The following is a 17,400-nucleotide window of genomic DNA, read 5'->3' on the forward strand; positions in this document are numbered from 1 at the left end:
TGTCTGTCTGCCTGGCTTTGGCTGGGGTCCCGGGGCTCTGAGCTCCCCACGGCTGCCCAGGGCACTGGGTTCCCAGCAGGGTCAGGGGCCGCCTGCCCTGAGCGGGTGCATTAGCGCTCCCAGCTCCGGCTTTCTGGTGGGGCAGAGCAGCTGCACCCAGACACTGGGGCGGCTGGTGGGGGCGGGGAGGAGCCCCGGAGAGCGGGGAGCACATGGGGAGCAGGGGGCAGATGCAGGGCAGAGCCCAGGGCAGGGTTTAACAGGATGTTTTAGCTCTGGGTCTGTGCAGGTCCCTGACACCCCCTCACTCGTCTGGAAAATCTGTCCCTGCTCGGCTGCTGTTGGGACACGTGATTCTTATTCAGATACCTGGGAACCGGGCGTCCAGCCCCAGCAGCTCGGGAACCCCCGGCCCTTCCTGGAGCGAGGACCTAGCGGCGTTGTAATGGGACAGGGAAGCAGCAAACGCTCCCCCCCTGCTCACGCAGCCCCCCCCAGTGCTTTGCCTGGCTGTTCCCGTCTGGGCGCTGACGCCGACGGCCGTGTGGGCTCCGGCAGCCAAGTCTCCTGTGCAGGGCCAGCTCGATCGCGCTCAGCAGCAATTCGGCGGCAGGTCCTTCGCTCCGACAGGGAGTGAGAGCCCCGCCGCCAAATTGCCTCCGAATGGCTGGACATGCCACCCCCCTCTTCATTGGCCACCCCAGGCACCTGCTTGCTAGGCTGGTGCCTGGAGCCGGCCCTGCTCCTGTGCTGACGCCCAGCGGCTGCAGGGCCAGGCCCTGATGCTGCCAGCCCAGGGCATTGAACTGGGAAGGAACAATTCTAGAGAGAAAAGACGGGGAGATTTTCCAGGCCCAGATGGCAGCCGGGTGCCCAGCTCCCCCGGACAGTCTAGAGAGACAGGGGTTGTTATCCCGATGTGTAGCAGCTATAAACCCAGGGGAGCTGGGGCCCAGCCCAGACCCCCACTTCTGAGCCCAGGAGCTGGGTCGGGCAGGCAGAATCCAGGCTCTTTGTAGGTCACCAGGCAGAAAGCTCCGTGAAGGTGAAGTTCAAGGTGAGGGAAGGTGCCTGTCCCTGTGGGGTAAGAAATATCCCATGGCTGGTGCCGGGATCCACACAGCACATGTTGCAGACCCCAGAGACTCCCCGTCCCTGTGACACTGAAAAGAAATGCAAACCCGTTCAGTCAGGAAACGCAGAGCATGGTCCCTGCGGCTGGCACAGGAGCTTGTGATTCAGACAGGTGCCCAACTCCCACTTCCAGCTCTGACGTCCAACGTTGGGGCTTCCAGGGCGTTCCCCAACCCTCTCAGCAGCTGCCGAGCCCTGCGAGCTCCTGCTGCACCTGACTGTTCGCTGCCAGGGTCCCTACAGCCCTGCCCATGACCCCAGGCCCTGCACCTCCAGCGGGTGCCCAGGTTCTCGGCCCCAGGGGAGGCTCCAAGCAGCTGTCGCAAGGCCGGATCCAGTGGCTTGCTCTGAACTCCAGCTGGCTCCTTATAGCTTTTACCCCAGGGCTTTGAGCAGTCGCCCCGGTTCAGCTCCCCACCCTGCTGGATGGGGAGAGAGGCTGGGAGCGTGGGCCTGTCACTGGGCTGCAGCACCTGAACCCAGAGCTCCGGGGGAGGCTCCAGCCGGAGCTGTTCTCTAGATCAGTAACTCACTAGCCGGGGGTCCTGTTCTGTGCCCCCCGCCCCCCGGGGAGCTCTGCAGGCTCCAGAGTCACTTGCTTGCTCTCTGGCCCAACAGCTCCCCTTACCCGTTCCCAGGCAGGCAGAGGGGGATCGAGCCGGGTCTCCCACAGCCGGGGGTGGGGGCGTAACATACGGCTCTACCCCCTCCTCCTGTGGCTTTCCTGGCATGGTGCCTAACTCCAGGGTGGCGTTCCAGCTCTGGTGCCTCAGCACAGAGGTGCCTAAATCCCAGAGGAGGCTGGGTTTAGCACAGTTCCCATTGACCAGCTTTGACGGGGGATGTGGGACCCAGCCTTGTCTGGCAGCCGTCTCTGCTCTCCCCCACAGTGGGGCACCGTCCCAGGCAGGGCCTCCCCCCAGCCCCCTGGCACACGCCCTCCCCAGTCCCTCTAACGAGGTGTATTGGCCCAACGCCAGCAAATGGAACCTTCAGAACCAGCCTTTAGCTCACCCCTGGGCTGTGGGTTTCAGGGCCACCTCGCGGGGGTCCCTGGTGCCCCTGCTTCTGGCAGCCTCCCAGGCCCAGCCAGCTCTGCTCCCTTCCAAGGTGCCGACCCCAGGGTGACCCCCAGGACCCACCCCCCTCCTCTGTGGCATCCCTGCCCCTGTTGATTAGCTCATTTGGGCCCACGTGGGGCACTGGGCCTCCTCTGCTCATGGGCCCAGATCCAAGGAGCTCTCTGCTCTGTGCCCAGCATTGGGGCGTTTCCTCTCCCCAGTCGGGCAACCCCACCGGGGCTCTGGGAGAGACAGGGCGGGAAGGAGGGTGCGACCACAACGGGGCCAGGACAGGGCCTGCCCCATGTCCCAGATTCATGGTTCTGTAGGCTCTAGGGCCAGGACGGTCCATCCCATCTGGCCTCCCACAGGACACAGGATTGTGCATCGAGTCCACGGCAGACTGGCACCCTGCATTGCTTTTGGGGGCCACACTGCACAGCCACATCACCACCTGCCGCTAGGGCACCTCCTCCTGGCCGCTCTGGGCATTGCTCCTTCAAGGTGCTGCGCCCTCCTCTGGGGGTCTCACTTCCCACCGTCCCGGCTCACTCCACAGCCCCTCTCCCCAGGAGCTGCAGCTGCCTCTGGGTGACTCAGCCCTCCGGCCAGGTCCTAGTGTCCTGCCCTTCCAGGGTATCAAAGGCTTTCGGTGCAAACTGTCCCTGGCAATCCTCTCCCCACTGCCTGGTCTGTGCCCCTGTGTGACAAAGTGGGAATGTTCTTTATGTGTCCTCTGAGTGCTGTGTGAGTGCCTCAGTTTCCCCTATGCATTTCTCGAGTGTCTAGCGATGTGTGATTGTTGCAGAGCCCTAAGGGGCCAGTGTGATCCTGCCTGCACAGCAAATGGCCAACACCCTGTGTCCTGGCAACTGGTGGCCTGGGCCCCTCCTCTGCAAAGTTGCCAACTGAAGGTGTTGGAGAACAAAGAGATCAGGTGACCTCCTGGCCCGGGAAAGAGACAAAGGGAGAGGAGGCTCCCCACTCAGCAGCCCAGGTCTGTGCTGTCCTGCACCTTGCTGCTTTCCCCTGCGCCTTTCCGGCTCCCCCCTCTGGGTTTGCCAGCCCAGACTCCCTCCTCCCAGTGCGTAACCGCACACTCCGCTCCATAGCCCCAAACACGCCTCCCTTGGCCCCGGGAGGGACTGCAGACCCTGTCCCTGCAGCCCCTGTCTGCTCACAGCTCCCAGGCTTTCCACAGGCCCCTGCTGCTCCCAGCCAGCTGAGCTGTGAGAGCGGGGAACTGCCCAGAGTGGGACTAACACGGCCAGAGTCTGCAGAGAGCCTGAGCCCATCGCTCTGAGAGGCGGGAGCTGCTTCCTGAGTCCCAGTGGGGTGGGGAGTCTCACCGGGGGGTGGGAGGAGGGAAGGGAGCGGGTGCCAACAATTCTGAAATGAAAAGTGTCAGAAATAGCAAATAAAATAAAAACCTCTTTTATCCCCAGGGTTTTGGTTCAATGTCTGTCGGACAAACGACAGCCCTGGGGCCATGAGGCCAGGGCAGCCTGATTTTAAGTATAGTCAGAGTTTGCGGGGGACGCTCCAGCTGCATTTGCTGCCCACCCAGGGCTGGGTTTAGGGGTCCCCCGGGGTGCATGAGGGGATGTGTGTGTCTGGCAGGTCAGACCCTCCTTGGGGAAGGCAGCGCGGCTGGGGCAGACAGCAGGCCTGCCAGTGAAATGGCCCCGGAGGGCAGCAAAGGGGCAGGCAGGAGACAGCCCCAGTTCAAGGGTGGGGGAGAGGGAGGGCAGTTTGCAGAGGCGCCCTAGCACATGGCCAGCTGTGTGGACGGAAGGGGTTGCAGACGGTCCCTCGCTCCCAGTGTGGGGGACAGGGACTTTGCAGACAGTCCCTGACTTAGAGTAGCTGGGAGTGGGGAGTTTGCAGATGCTTCTTCGCTGGGTGGGGCAGGGCTAGCAGGGGAAAGTTACTTTTGATTTTCCAGCCTCTGCATCCCTCCCCTGAGGTGAGGTCCACCATGGCCCCCCTAGTTCTGCCCCCCTGGGTCCAGGGTCCCTCAGTCCTCCCTGGGTCCTGCCCTCACCCCCCAGGTCTGGGCTGGTCCCCCTGACTCAGGGCTTTGCCCCTGCAGAGTCTCCCCTCCCTGGGTGTGGGGGCCCTGCGTGCCAGGGCAGGGTTGGGGGGGTTGGAGGGAGGTGACCCCTAAACCTTTGTGGCTCTGCCCTGTCCAATCCCTGGTTCCCTGCCCCTTTCTGTTCCTTTTTGTACTTCTTCCTGCATGGATCTCCCGCTGCCCATCCCCGTGGCACCTGGCCGGCTCTGTCCTGCTCCCCACGAGCTCTGGGGGCTGCTGGGGGCCTGTTCCCTGCTCAGACCTCACCCCCTGGCCAGTGACTCAGCCTCGGGCGCTCTGCCAGAAACAGCTGCAGCAGCGAGAGCTGCAGCCAGTGAATTGCTGTAGCTTTCACGCCAACTCCCTTTCTCCAGCCTGGGAACTAGGCATCAGAGTTAAATCCCAGGGACAAAGAACCAGCTTCCCTTCCCCACCAGAGCCTTTCCCGGGGCCTCTGCCATTTCCTGGTCTGTGGCACTTACCCTGGAGCAGGCGAAGAGGCGGCTGGCCCCTGGCTGTGAATACCTGCTCTGTGGGGGACGCAGCAGAATCGCAGGCCCTGCTCTGGCACCGGCTCAGGACAAGGATGCGCTAGAGGGAAAGCGAATGTTTCTGGTGTGGGTAACTAGCAGTTGGCACAGCTCACCCGGGGCTGGGGTTGATCCTCCATGGCAGCCAGCATTTGAAGCAGGATGGGGGTTGTGCCTCAGTTTCCCTAGGAGTTCATTCCGGGCCTTGCCAGGCATGCGGGTTACCTGAGTGAGCCCAATGTTCCCATCCAATCTCGGAGCTGGGAATTCTTCACCTGGCCAAGCAGCAGTGAGATGAATCATGGCCCCGAGAGTGGGGTCTGAAGCCGCTCTAGGTCATGCAGCTCTGGCATTCCTCACCCCCGGCACCCTCAGGTCCCTGCTCCTCCACAGAGACTCCCCGCTCATGCAGAGCCAGGTTCCTGCTGCTGGAGAACCCAGCCCACTGCCGGCCTTTCACCCCTGCCAGGCCCAGGCCGGCCGGCTCCGGGACAGGGAGCAGGAGCCCCCAGCTGTGGCCAGGACTGGACTTTGCAGCCTCAGGCAGGGGGGTTCATGGCAGCCATTCCAGCCCCCAGTGAAAATAAATAGCAGCACCTGCCCCCCGCTCCGCCCGGAACGGCCGCTCTGCAAACCTCCTCTGTTCTCTGCAGGGTGACAGCCCAGCTGGGTGAACCCCCCCGGTGACCCACCCAGGTTCCCCACAGCCTGGCACAGGGGGCCCCCAGGGGCTGGGGATAGAACCCAGGAGTCCTGGCTCTCTTACCCCTTCCCCCGACTAACCCCCACAGCGTGACACTGGGAGCTGGACCCAGAATGGGGGAGTGGTGGGAGTTTGGATCGGAACCAGAGCAGGAAATTCAGCACATTGTTGGGTCAGAGCTGCCTCCGGATCCCACGAGCCTCAGCTCCCGCTCATGCCTGTCCAATCCCCCCCACCACATCCATCTGTCCATCCTCACCCCCTGCTCTGACTCCCCCTCCTTCCAGCCATCTGTCCTCACCCCCACGCCTGTCCGACACCCCCTTCTGTCCATCCTCAGCCCCCCCATATGCTCTGTCCAACCCCACACACCTTCCTTCCTTCTCTCTGTCCATGCTCACTGCCCACAGACTGTTCTTCCCACACACTCTTCTTCCTTCCATCTGTCTGTCCATCCAGCCCCATACACTCCCTTGGGCGGGGGGGTGTCCACCCTGCACTGGGCAAGCAGGGGTTAACCACAGAGGCCCCGCCCCCACCTTGGGGTAGGAAGCAATCCAGGGACTAGACTGGGAGCCAAGACCTGAGCTCCATGAGGCAGGGACCCGGTGGAGCAGGGTGGGGACCCGGTGGAGCAGGGTGGGCCCAGGTTCTCCTGCCTGTGCTGGCATGTGGTCACTGCTGCCAGAGACCCTGAGTGTGTTTGTCTGGCCCAGCTGAGAGCCCTGAGGATGGGGTGTATCCACCACCACACTCTCCTACATTTCTCCATCCATCCCCCGGCTCCCAGCTGTACCCCGGCGTGTTCCTCCCTGCCGAGGCTGGCACTATGTGCAGGGAGTGGGGGCCTGAGAGGAGCCGTCCCTCTGATCTCTGAGCGAGGCTCCTGAGAGCCTGTGGGACTCCCTGCCACAGGACATGGCTAAGCAGGGGCTGGGGTCTCAGAACTGTCGCTGGTGGGGGGGGGGCACCCTGTGCCTGTCAGTTTCCATGGGAACCCTGTATCTCACCCACCCTTTCTCCACACAGATCCCCGACCCCGGAGTCGAGATGATGAGCTGCGGCCTCCTGACCGGCTCCAAGAAGCCGGGTGAGTCAGGGCTGTGGGGATGGTGCTAGAAGGGAGAGGGTGGCCCCATGGGGGGCTATGGGGGGTCCGTGGCTGACGTAGCCCTTCCCCCAGCACCCATGGAGATCACAGGGCCTGTGGCTGACACCCCCCCAGTGCCCATGGGGGCCCATTGGCTGATGACCCTGTTCCCCCCAGTGCCCCTGCGCAGCGGCTCGGTGACGGTGCTGATCCGAGGCTTCGTGGCGGACGTGGGCTGTGAGCTGCTCTACAGGAACGATGAGCAGGGACCCGTGGAGGCCGTGTTCGTGTTCCCCATGGACGCCGAGGCGGCCATCTACGCCTTCCAGGGGGCGCCTGCATCCAGGCCCAGCTCCGAGAGAAGAAACAGGTACCAGGGGGCAAGGGTCCCATGGGAGAGATATGGTACCAGGGGGCAGGGCTGGGGGGATCTCGGGGTGACCCCGTCTCTCCCGGCAGGTGCACGAGCTGTACAGAGACACACTGGCCAGGGGGTAGGGCAAGGGACTGTCAGGGGCAGGGGGGTCTCAGGGTGACCTGTCTCTCCCAGCAGGTGCAGGAGCTGTACGGAGACGCGCTGGCCGTGGGGGCAGGGGTGGGATGTTGAGGGTCAGGGGGGATCTCAGGGTGACCCTGTCTCTCCAGCAGGCATGGGAGCTGTACGGGGACACACTGGCCAGAAGGCTGTCGGGGGCAGGGGGATCTCGGGGTGACCCTGTCTCTCCAGCAGGCGCAGGAGCTGTACGGGGATGCGCTGGCCGGGGGGCAGAGATCCTTCTTGCTGCAGCAGGAGGGGGCCGGGGGCGACGTTTTCAGCTGCTCCCTGGGGAACTTGCCCCCGGAGAGGAGGCGGCGCTGACCCTGCATTATGTCTGCAAGCTGCTGCTGGAACCCGACGAGGCCACCCTCTACATGCTGCACCCCCACTACACACCCCACAGTGAGCCCCAGAGATCCCCCTGTGCCCCCCATGTACCCTACAGTTAGACCCATGGCCACTTCACAGATCCTGCTGCACCCCCAGGGTACAATCTGACTTGCTGAATCGCTGTTCCCCTCCTTAATCCTCCAGCCCAGGGAGTCTTTGACACGGCTTTGCTGTGTGAACGCCAGGCCCCTCCAGGCTCTGCTCACACACAGCCACACACAGCTGAGGTGCATGAAGCTCTCCCTGCCACGCCGGAACCACTCACAGGGCAACATCTGCAAATTCTCCAGCCCCAGCGTCGCACCCCAGAGACTGTGCAGCTCGAGTTCATTGATGAGTTCGTCAGGCCATCCGAGGGTAACGATCCTGCACCAGTCCTGCTGGGCTCAGACACATTCCCCAAACTCTCCAGTCCAACCCGCTGGTTTAGGGCTCGGAGGTCAGAACTGGTTATATCACAAATAAAAGGTAAACGCGCACTCTGCATCCCTGACTGTTACCAGGCTAAGGAAGGCTTGGAGCAGGCAGCTTTTCTCGCCCTATGGGTGCTGCAGGCAGTGCCCAGTTCTGAGTGCACAGGCTGGACGTCCTTCCCAGCCTGGGGCCAATCTTCCCAGTTCAGTCTGTCAAGCTTTCAGGAAAGAAGGAGCAGGGATGGGAGGAGAGGTGCCCAGGGCCCAGTTTCCCCCCTTTTTATATCCTGACGCGTCTTACTGGAAAAGTCCTGGCTGGGTGATGTGGCTGGGCAGCTCCAGGGCACACCTGACCGAGCAATTGTCCTTCAGGTGAACTGTAAATCTCTCGTTTACAGCTCCCCACTGGCGAATGGCCGGGGATGGTTGCATAGCACCTGGCTGGGTGTTGGTCGCCCAGCCGCCGAGGTGCTTGTCTGTGGACATTTCTCAGATTTACAACATGGTGCAGCTACAAACATAGAACAGACTCTCATAACGCCGTATATGCACCTCTTACCAGGACAGTAATATTCAGCAGACCATGATTTTTCAAATGATACCTCACAAGGCAGACTTTGCTCCAGATTTACTGTCATCTTGTAAAAGTGGTGACTGTTCTCGTGTAGACAGTCACGGCTTCCCTCTTAAAAAACCTGTTGGCGTGTCAGTCACCCCAAGGCAGGGTGCGTTAAGGCCCGGTTGAGTTTTGACAGCATAATTCTGATCTTACACTACTTTGCACAGGCCTATGTGGTTATCTCATTTAACACTTTGGGGACCAGTCTCGCAATCTCAGGAGTTAGCGCATGTCTTTCCTGGCGTGTTGGAAAACACCGTTTTCTGTTCTTGCAGCACTGATATCACTTCTGCCACTTCAACTGGTGTTATCTCCAGGTGGATATTACTTACATTCTGGAAAGTATTGCCTTGGCATTTAGCCATCCAATCAATGAGGTGGTGTGCCTCAGTTTCCCTTTCTACACAGCAGATCATGTTTGCCATGGCTCCTCCACCGTGATGGGTTTTAAGTCTGCTTGCATGCATTATCTGTGAACAGCATTACCCTGAGGCTTCTTGAAATAATCTGTGTCCTTGTTCACCACGTCCATCATTTCCAAGCGTTGTGCCTATTGTAGCTTTTAACGGGGTTAAACATTAACACCAAGTTTCTCCTTGTAAAAGGGTGTTTGAACTTATCGCGCCTTTTTGTATGTAGTCTGTCCCTGAGGTGGGTTTGGGTCATTCCCATTGTGTCATTTAACTCTTTAACCAAACCTTTGCCTTTGGCTCTTTCTTCACCTTAGGGTTCCCTTCGGTATCCGTGAATAATCCAGCCCTGTCTCTGGGGCTGGGGTGTCTCAGGGGCTGGTGAAGCAGCGATGCAGGGGCTCCCCCACATGGGCAGGCCCCCTCTGAAGCTGTGTCCCAACGCCATGGCGATGCATCTGTAAGAAGGCCACCCTCCGCCTTGGGGTTACCGTGTTCCCCTCGCCTTCAGGGCTGACCTTCCCGAGCCCCCTTTTCTGTAACTAGCAGTATTCTCTCAGCTGCTTCCTTGGTGCTGTCCATCGGGAGGGAAACCGCCCCCGCCCCGTCAGCCAGGCTGTTGCATCTTCACTGACCCCTTTTCCCCAAGCCGAGTTTACATCCTGTCTTCAAGAGAGACCATCACTTTCCAGAAGTATGTCCAGACTGGTCGCCAGGAGAATACAACCGGACATCTACTCGAGGGTCTGGAGTGGGAGCCTCTCTGTCACCACCACCACCCCATGTCCCAAGGAGCTGGCTGTGAGACCGCTTTCCTCAGCTGCACGGTCCACCCTCTGACTCTGCTGCTGGAGTGGACAGGAGCTGAGTCTGCATTTCCCCCCCAAGCAACCAGCGTGAGGACAGTCACGTGCTAACAATGCTACTTTCCCACGAGGCTGCCCAGGCACAGCTGGCAGCTTACAGGGGCTGCCCATTTTCTACAAAAATCCGCTCTCCATGTTCCTTTCCTGGGATCCCCTCTAAGGTCCCTTCCCTGGTGCCCTCTAGAGCGAGATTTATGGTTTGCTAAGCTGCAGAACTCTGCCAGTCACCACCTGGAAGAGTGTCCTCTGTTATGGGCGCTCCCTCCCGCTCCCTGGGATCAGAGGGCATGTAGCCTTCTGCTGTGGTACAGAAGCTGGTCTCAACCCCTCCCATGTCTGGAAGCACGCTGCTCTCCCCCTGCTGCAGAGCAGGGAGCCTGCTGGCAGCAATCTCTGGGGCTTCCCCATTTCCCTCTGGGATTCCAGCACAGGATTCCTTCCTGCGGCGGCAGCTTGCCACACTAACAACCTCAGCTGTGCAGAAAACATCATTCCCCACAAGCATGTCGACAGGGATATCGTCCACTGTTCCCACCTTCAATTCACTTTCTGAGCCATCAGATTCTGTGTGCACCTTGGCTAAAGGCCCAGGAGTCTTGGCTCTGTCCTCCTACTGATAAAAGCTCTGCCATTTGACCTGGCAACATGTCACCTTCTTGCATGACTCTGTTGATCCACAGTAAGCTGTGCACTGTATCTTCCCATCCCAGGTGTTCCCTGTTACTAATTCAGAGTCTTAATACATCACCTGTCTAGTTCTGCAGAGCCAAATCCCACAAAACCACTGTGGTATGCTCCAGCCGCCTCCGAGGTTTCTGTGCTGAGCACAGCGGTACTAACATGGGCTTGCTGTCTCTCCGCGCAGAGCAATGGTTTCTCAGGTGGTCAGTGGAATTACAGTGGCAGGTGCTCCTGTTTTTACAGGAGGTTTGGGGTGGAGATAAGATGAATGGTTTCGGGGGAGGTGCGTGCCCAGCCTCCCAGTCACCCTCCTTTTTTCCAGAGAGAGAACGGGATCCCCCCTTCGCCCCAGGTTTAAACCCCAGGTTCTAGGACTTGTTAGACATCTGAACTTGCTCAAAGATGTCATCCAAAGTGGCCAGTTCTGTCACCGACTCCTCCCACAGACACTGCTTCGCATCATTATCCCAGAGACTCCGGAAACATGGTTGGCCAATCAGATCTAGCAATTGTCCAAAATCTGCACCCACCTTCACCCATTTCCTTCTCAGGTCATTCACCCTGTAAACATGCTCCCCATGACTCGCACCAGCATTCCTTTGACGGCCTCTACATTTTGTCCTACTCACCTCAGGAGTCAATTGAAACTCTTTCCAACAGTGTCCATGAACAGAGGCTGTGCCAAAGCATCCAGAAATGGCCTTGCATTGGGTACAGCCTGAGATTTACCAGTGTGAGGATTCACTTGCCCGCTGCAATCCCATGGGCATTGCCCAGCTTTTCAGCAGAGGTGAAATATTCCCCCATACAGTCAGGTTCTATATATACAGGCCCACAGCTGGTCCCCTTGGAGTTAAAGGGAGCGGCTGGTGACACTGGGATTTCCCTTTGTTTCTAGCAGGTGTTTTCGCTCTTTCTTCTCGGCCTCTTTGCCTCTCAGCTCCAACACTTGCTGATGTGCTGCTGTTTCCGTAGCCGCAGTTACTTCTTTCTCCTTCGACACGGGCCAGTGAGCCTCGACCTTCAGTTCCAAGGTTCACTGGGATTCTTTCTCCTTTCCTGCTACCCGCAGTTTGCACAGCACTAACCTGGCAACTGCATCAGGCTCACGCATTTTTCTACCTTTCTGAGTCTATTTCCTTTTCCCGAAATAAGTGACGAGAAAATAACAAAACTGGAACCTGGTTTTCACACTTGAGCCCACTTAAAATCATCACACACGTGCTCAAAGTGCAAACGTCACTCAGAGCAACAAGCTGTGCATATAACCCTGCTCTCACTGTGCCACTGTGACATCCCTGGCTTGCTTAATCGCTGTTCCCCCTTAATCCTCCAGCCCAGGGAGTCTTTTACACGGCTTTGCTGTGTGAACGCCAGGCCCCTCCAGGCTCTGCTCACACACAGCCGAGTTGCATGAAGCTCTCCCTGCCACGCCGGAACCACTCACAGGGCAACATCTGCAAATTCTCCAGCCCCAGCGTCGCACCCCAGAGACTGTGCAGCTCGAGTTCATTGATGAGTTCGTCAGGCCATCCGAGGGTAACGATCCTGCACCAGCCCTGCTGGACTCAGACACATTCCCCAAACCCTCCAGTCCAACCCGCTGGTTTAGATCAAACACTAAAGCGAGTTCAGTAGCTAGAGAAGGAAGGGTTGTAAGTGATCCCAAGTTATGGGGCACGAAGGTCGGAACTGGTTACATCACAAATAAAAGGTAAACACGCACTCTGCATCCTGACTGTTACCAGGCTCAGGAAGGTTTGAAGCAGGCAGCTTTTCTCGCCCTACAGCAGCGGTTCTCAAACGTTTGTCCTGGTGACCCCTTTCACACAGCAAGCCTCTGGGTGCGACCCCCCCCTGCATAAATTAAAAACACTTTTTATATATTTAACACCATTATAAATGCTGGAGGCAAAGCGGGGTTTGGGGTGGAGGCTGACAGCTCACAACCTCCTATGTAATAACCTCGCGACCCCCTGGGGGAGCTGCCCTACACCCTGAGGCTGAGCGCCACACTGCAGTCACCCCACGGCATCGATCGCGTGCTCTCCAACTGCTCCCTCACGCCCCTGAGCTACACGGCCGGGAACCAGACCAGCACCCAGGTAAGGGATCGCCCAGACGCCTGGGTCCTGGCCATCCCCGCTGGGAGGGGCGGGGGGGCAGCTCTGAGTGAGGGAGTGATGGGGGGCTCTGGCCTGAGGGGTGGGGGACAGGGTTGTGGGGGATTTGGGGCAAGTCTCGGGGGGGGGCAAGTCCCAGGGGACCATCTGGGCCTGGGTCCTGTGGGGGCCTACAGAGGGGTGGGAGCTCTGGGGTGAGCCAGGGTGGGTCCCAGAAGTCCCGGGATGCGGGGAGGGACGAGTGACACAAACAGATCCCGGGAATCTCCGAGTTCTCTGGGGAAAATCTCGAGGGGCTGAGACCAGCCCATGGGGGTGAAATCCTGGGCGTTTGATGTGCCCTTGTTCCCTTCACTATCTGGGATTTTCTCTCCTTGACTTTCAGTGGAATAAAACGGGGGTGGGATTTCACCCTCAAACTGGAAAGATTTAGCCCCCCCGCCAAATTTCAGAAATTTGCAGTGTTTTCCCCAGGTGTTTTTCCCTCTCTCCCTCCCACCTAACGGGGGGGCCAGCCCCAGTTCCCAGGGGTGGTGCATCCCACGTTCCTGGGTCGCCCCCTCCCCTCCGGCTCCATGGAGGGGCCCTGAGCCGGGCGCGAGAGCCAGCAGCACCCTGCCCCCAGGAGCTGAAGAGAGGGGACTGTGTGTCTGTCTCCCCCCAGATGTCTCTGGCCGAGGCCCCCCCATGGGACCGGGATGTGGAGCTGCTGGTGTATTACACGGAGTCGCACTAACCCAGCACGGTGCTGGAGGCCGGGCTGCCTGAATCAGAGCCAGGTGGGCGAAGGGTGTCCCGCACCCTGCTTCCCTTGGGTGGGGAGGGGATTAGGGATGGGCACTGAAGGAGCTGGGGATAGTGAGTGTGAAGGGGACTGGGGACAGGATCAGGGGGTGGGCTCTGCTGTGTGGGGATCCAGAGCACTGGGGGTAGGAGGGTGGGGTGCCTGGGAGGAGCCAGGCAATGGGATGCCCTGCAGATCTGGGGGGCACGGAGAAGAACATGGGATGGAAGGGCAGGCACTGGGGGGCTGGAGATTGGGGGGGCGGGGTGTGACGGTGCTGCCCATGGGAGCCAGCTGAGGTCACTCAATCAGGGTGAACTGCAAACAGAACGGGGCAGACAAATCAATACTTAGATTTACCAACCAGCAGAAAACAGCTTCTCTAATACCTCACTGGTCACTTAGAAGTCCAAACCACGCAGTTCCCTTAAAGTACCCAGCCTCAGGCCTCCGTCCAGACACACCTGTCAGATATATGATGATGATTCCTAAAAGTCTGATCTCATCATATAAAAGAAAAGGTTCTTCCAATCCCAAAGGATCAGCCACATACCCAGGTCCAATTATAACTTAGATCTTACCCAAAATACACGCTATAGCCAGTTCTTATTAACTAAGCTAAAATTTATTAAAAAAGAAAAGAGAGAGTGTTGGTTAAAAGATCAATATACAGACAGATTTGAATTCAATTCTTGAGGTTCAGATACGTAGCAGAGGTGAGCTTGTAGTTGCCAAAAGTCCTTTTGGAAATAGTCCATAGGTTATAGTCCAATTTCCATATTCAGGGTGGCTCCAGTTATTGACTGGGGATCTCAATCCTTGTGGCTTAAGGTTTCCCCCTCTTGAAACCCAAAGCAGATCTGAGATGAAGAAGGATCGTGTCCCAGGGTTCTTATACATTTCCAGCAGCCTTTTGGCCTGAGAAAACAATAGGCTTAACTCCTTCTCCCAAATATCCTGGCACTTAGCACAGAGTAATTTATCCATTAAACAGTTCAAATACAGGTTACCACAACCTTCAAAGAGACACATAGACAATAATACTATTTCACTCAAGTATCATCATAAATGTTAATATTCCTTTTTTTGATCTTTGAATTAAAACTATAGCAATAGACAAGACTTGTTTGCTTACATCACAAGACCTGAGCAAACATCTACCCTTCTACCTCTAACAATGCAGACTTGCATTTCAAAGCTTTATTCATTTACATATCTTGCTAACCAGTTCTTAAGGTTCACCCATAATTAACTCTTTCTGGCCCTTTCAATGGGATATTATACTCATAACGTCACATGGGGGATCTAGGGGAAAGAGCTGTGGCAGAAATGTATTTTCTGTAGGAAAAAAATTCTGTGGGACACGAGTTCTATGCATGCGCAGTGGGGCACAATTCCATCTGGAGTGTAAGCCTGGCAGGAGGCCGTGCTAGATGGGCTGGTGGGGCAGAGCCAGGGGGAGCAGCCCAGGCCATCTGGGCCAGTGGGGCAGATCCGGTGTGGGGGAGCAGCCCAGGCTGGCTGGGCCCATGGGGCAGAGCAGGGGGGGGAGGGAGGGGACGTGACTCCAGCCATCTCTGTCCGTCCCCAGGAGACCCTGGTCCAGCTGTTGAAGAGTTTGCCCCTGGCGGTTATTTCAGCATCTACGGCTTTGGGTCTCCTTCTACCCGTGAGTCAAAGGGGCAGGGCAGGGAGGGGGCTGGTTGGGTTAGGAGGCAGGGCTGGTTGGGGTCAGGGCGTGTGGGCTGGGGGCAGGGCTGGCTGGGATTGTGGTGTCCCTGGGCTGGGGGCAGGGCTGGCAGGCAGTGGGGGTAGCTGGGGTCAGGGTGTCCCTGGCTCCAGCTGTCCTGACCCCTTGGCTGTCCTGACCCCTTTGCGCCCCCCGCAGGCAGAGCGTGGCATACACCCAACAGATCATGGCCGAGTCCCTGCAGCGCATCCAGCAGCTCCAGGCTGACCTGGGGGGCACCGAGATCTTGGCGCTGCTACAAGCCATTTACCGCAGCCCCTGCCGGGACGGGCACCCGCGCCAGGTGCCGGGGGCAGCAGCAGGGCGTCCCATGGGCTCGGAGAGGGGCTGGGGGAGCCAAGGGAGGTTGGGGGAGGGGCCTCTCAGAAGGAAATGGGGCCGGGGAGGATAAACTCAGAGACTTTCAGGCCAGAAAGAACCATCCTGATCATCTCATCTGGCCCCAGCCCCTCGCTCCCCCCGTGACAGCCCCTGCCCCCCCCCAGTCAGCCACAACCCCTCACCCCCCGTGACAGCTCCAGCCCCTGGGGCTGAATCACTGACGCCCCCAAACGCTGAGTTACAGACATCAGGTCCCAGAGCCCCCCTAGTTACTCCAGTTCAAACCAGCAAGTGCCCCGGCTGCCGAGGGGGATGAACCCCCCTCCCCCAAGTCTCTGCCAATCTGACGCTGAGGGAAATCTCTTCCCCACCCCACACAAGGGGGTCAGTGAGCCCCGAGCATGGGGGTGAACCCCCCCCCCAGCCAGCCCCTGGGAGGGATTTTCTGCCCCTCGGCTCTCTTGAGGAGGCTGTTCCTGAACTTCCTAGGGGAGAGATCCTCAGAGAGGGGCAGGGGGCTTTGGGGGCAGTTGACAGGGGGCAATGAGGGGCTCTTGGAGAGGAGCTGGGAGGCAGTTGATGGGGGCTTTTGTGGGGGCTCAGAGTAGGACTGGGGCCAACCACGGGCCGGTGTCCCTGAGGGTGTGAGCAGGGCAATGGCAGGCAGGAGCTGGGGGGGTACCTCTGTGTAGAGCGGGGAGGCAGCGCTGGGTGCTGTGCTCAGCTCTCGGGGGGCGTCCTGCAGCCGAGGGGCAGGGCGGGAATGTGGGGGTGTCAGGAGGGTCCAAGAAAGGTGCCCACAGCTGTCGGGCAGGTTAGTGTCTCCAAGGGCTGGTGAAAAGGTGACAGGTGAGGGTTGGGGTCACAGTTAGAGACGGAGAAGTTATGGGTCCCCGTCTGTCAGCCCCCGCAGGAGAGATGTCTGGGAGGGGAGGGAGGGGGCTGCAGGGGTTTATGGGGCTGGGGGTCTCTGAGAGTGGGGTCAGTGGGGCAGGCTCTCTGGGGGCTGCCCCCATTCCCAGGGGGAGGGGGTGTCTCCAGGGAGATTTGGGGTCCCCGGCTCTGACAGCATCTCTCCCCCACCAGCTCTTTGTGTTCACAGACGGGGAGGTGGGGAACACCCAAGACGTCATTGCCGAGGTGCAGCGTCACCGGGGGGCCCACAGGTAATAGGGGCACCTGCCCCCCCAGCTCCCCCCAACCCTGCCCCCCCAGCCCTGACCCCCAACCCTGATCTCCAGCCTCTCTGCAATGGGGACCCCCTGCCCCATCATCTCCCCAGCTCTGCTTTCCTGCCCTGCCACCCCATTTCCCTCAGCCCTACTGGCCCCCCTCCAACTGCGCTGCTCCCACCCCAGCATTGGCTGAGACCCCAGCTCTGCCCCTCTCCCTCCTGTCTCTGCCCCCCTGCAGGTGCTTCTCCTTTGGCATCGGGGAAGGGGCCTCCACGGCTCTGGTCAAAGGCATCGCCCGGGCAGCAGGGGGTAGCACCGAGTTCATCACAGGCCAGGACCGCATGCAGCCCAAGGCGAGAACCCAGGAGTCCGGGCTCCCCCGGCTCTAACCCACCAGACCCCACTTCCCTCCCAGAGCTGGGAGAACCCAGGAGTCCTGACTCCCAGCCCCCCGCTCTAACCCACCAGTCCCAACTGCCCTTCCAGACTGGGGATAGGACCCTGGTGTCCTGGCCCCACCCTGAGTGTGCCGGTCTCTCCCCCCAGGTGCTGCAGTCTCTGAAGCGGGCCCTGCAGCCGGCCGTGACTGGGATCTCGCTGAGCTGGGATCTGCCCCCCGGGATGGAGGCGGCGCTGCTGGGCCGGGGCCCTGAGGTGATCTTCCCTGGGCAGCGGTGCCTCATCTACGCCCAGCTCCGCGGGCAGCCCCAGCTGAGAGAGCGAGGCCCCCGCCTCTAG

General features: G+C 59.5%; 1 protein-coding gene across 1 annotated transcript; it reads left to right on the forward strand.

Annotated features, from left to right (window-relative positions):
- The first annotated feature begins 6,467 nt into the window (after positions 1-6,467).
- LOC120380161 (von Willebrand factor A domain-containing protein 5A-like) lies at positions 6,468-17,400 on the forward strand. The gene is made up of 7 exons (XM_039497650.1): positions 6,468-6,592; positions 6,770-6,962; positions 13,297-13,411; positions 15,008-15,085; positions 16,574-16,653; positions 16,901-17,015; positions 17,209-17,400. Exons 1-7 carry the CDS (start codon positions 6,493-6,495, stop codon positions 17,398-17,400), a joined length of 873 nt encoding a protein of 290 aa, XP_039353584.1. The 5' UTR covers positions 6,468-6,492.

This window comes from Mauremys reevesii, linkage group 13 (assembly GCF_016161935.1).
Source record: "Mauremys reevesii isolate NIE-2019 linkage group 13, ASM1616193v1, whole genome shotgun sequence".
Taxonomy (NCBI): Eukaryota; Metazoa; Chordata; order Testudines; family Geoemydidae; genus Mauremys; species Mauremys reevesii.

Coding starts and splice junctions, on each gene's coding strand:
- LOC120380161 (XM_039497650.1), top strand. CDS start 6,493: ATGGGAACCCTGTATCTCACCCACCCTTTCTCCACACAGATCCCCGAC. Junction 6,593..6,769: donor GACCGGCTCCAAGAAGCCGG/GTGAGTCAGGGC, acceptor TGTTCCCCCCAG/TGCCCCTGCGCAGCGGCTCG. Junction 17,016..17,208: donor AGGACCGCATGCAGCCCAAG/GCGAGAACCCAG, acceptor CTCTCCCCCCAG/GTGCTGCAGTCTCTGAAGCG.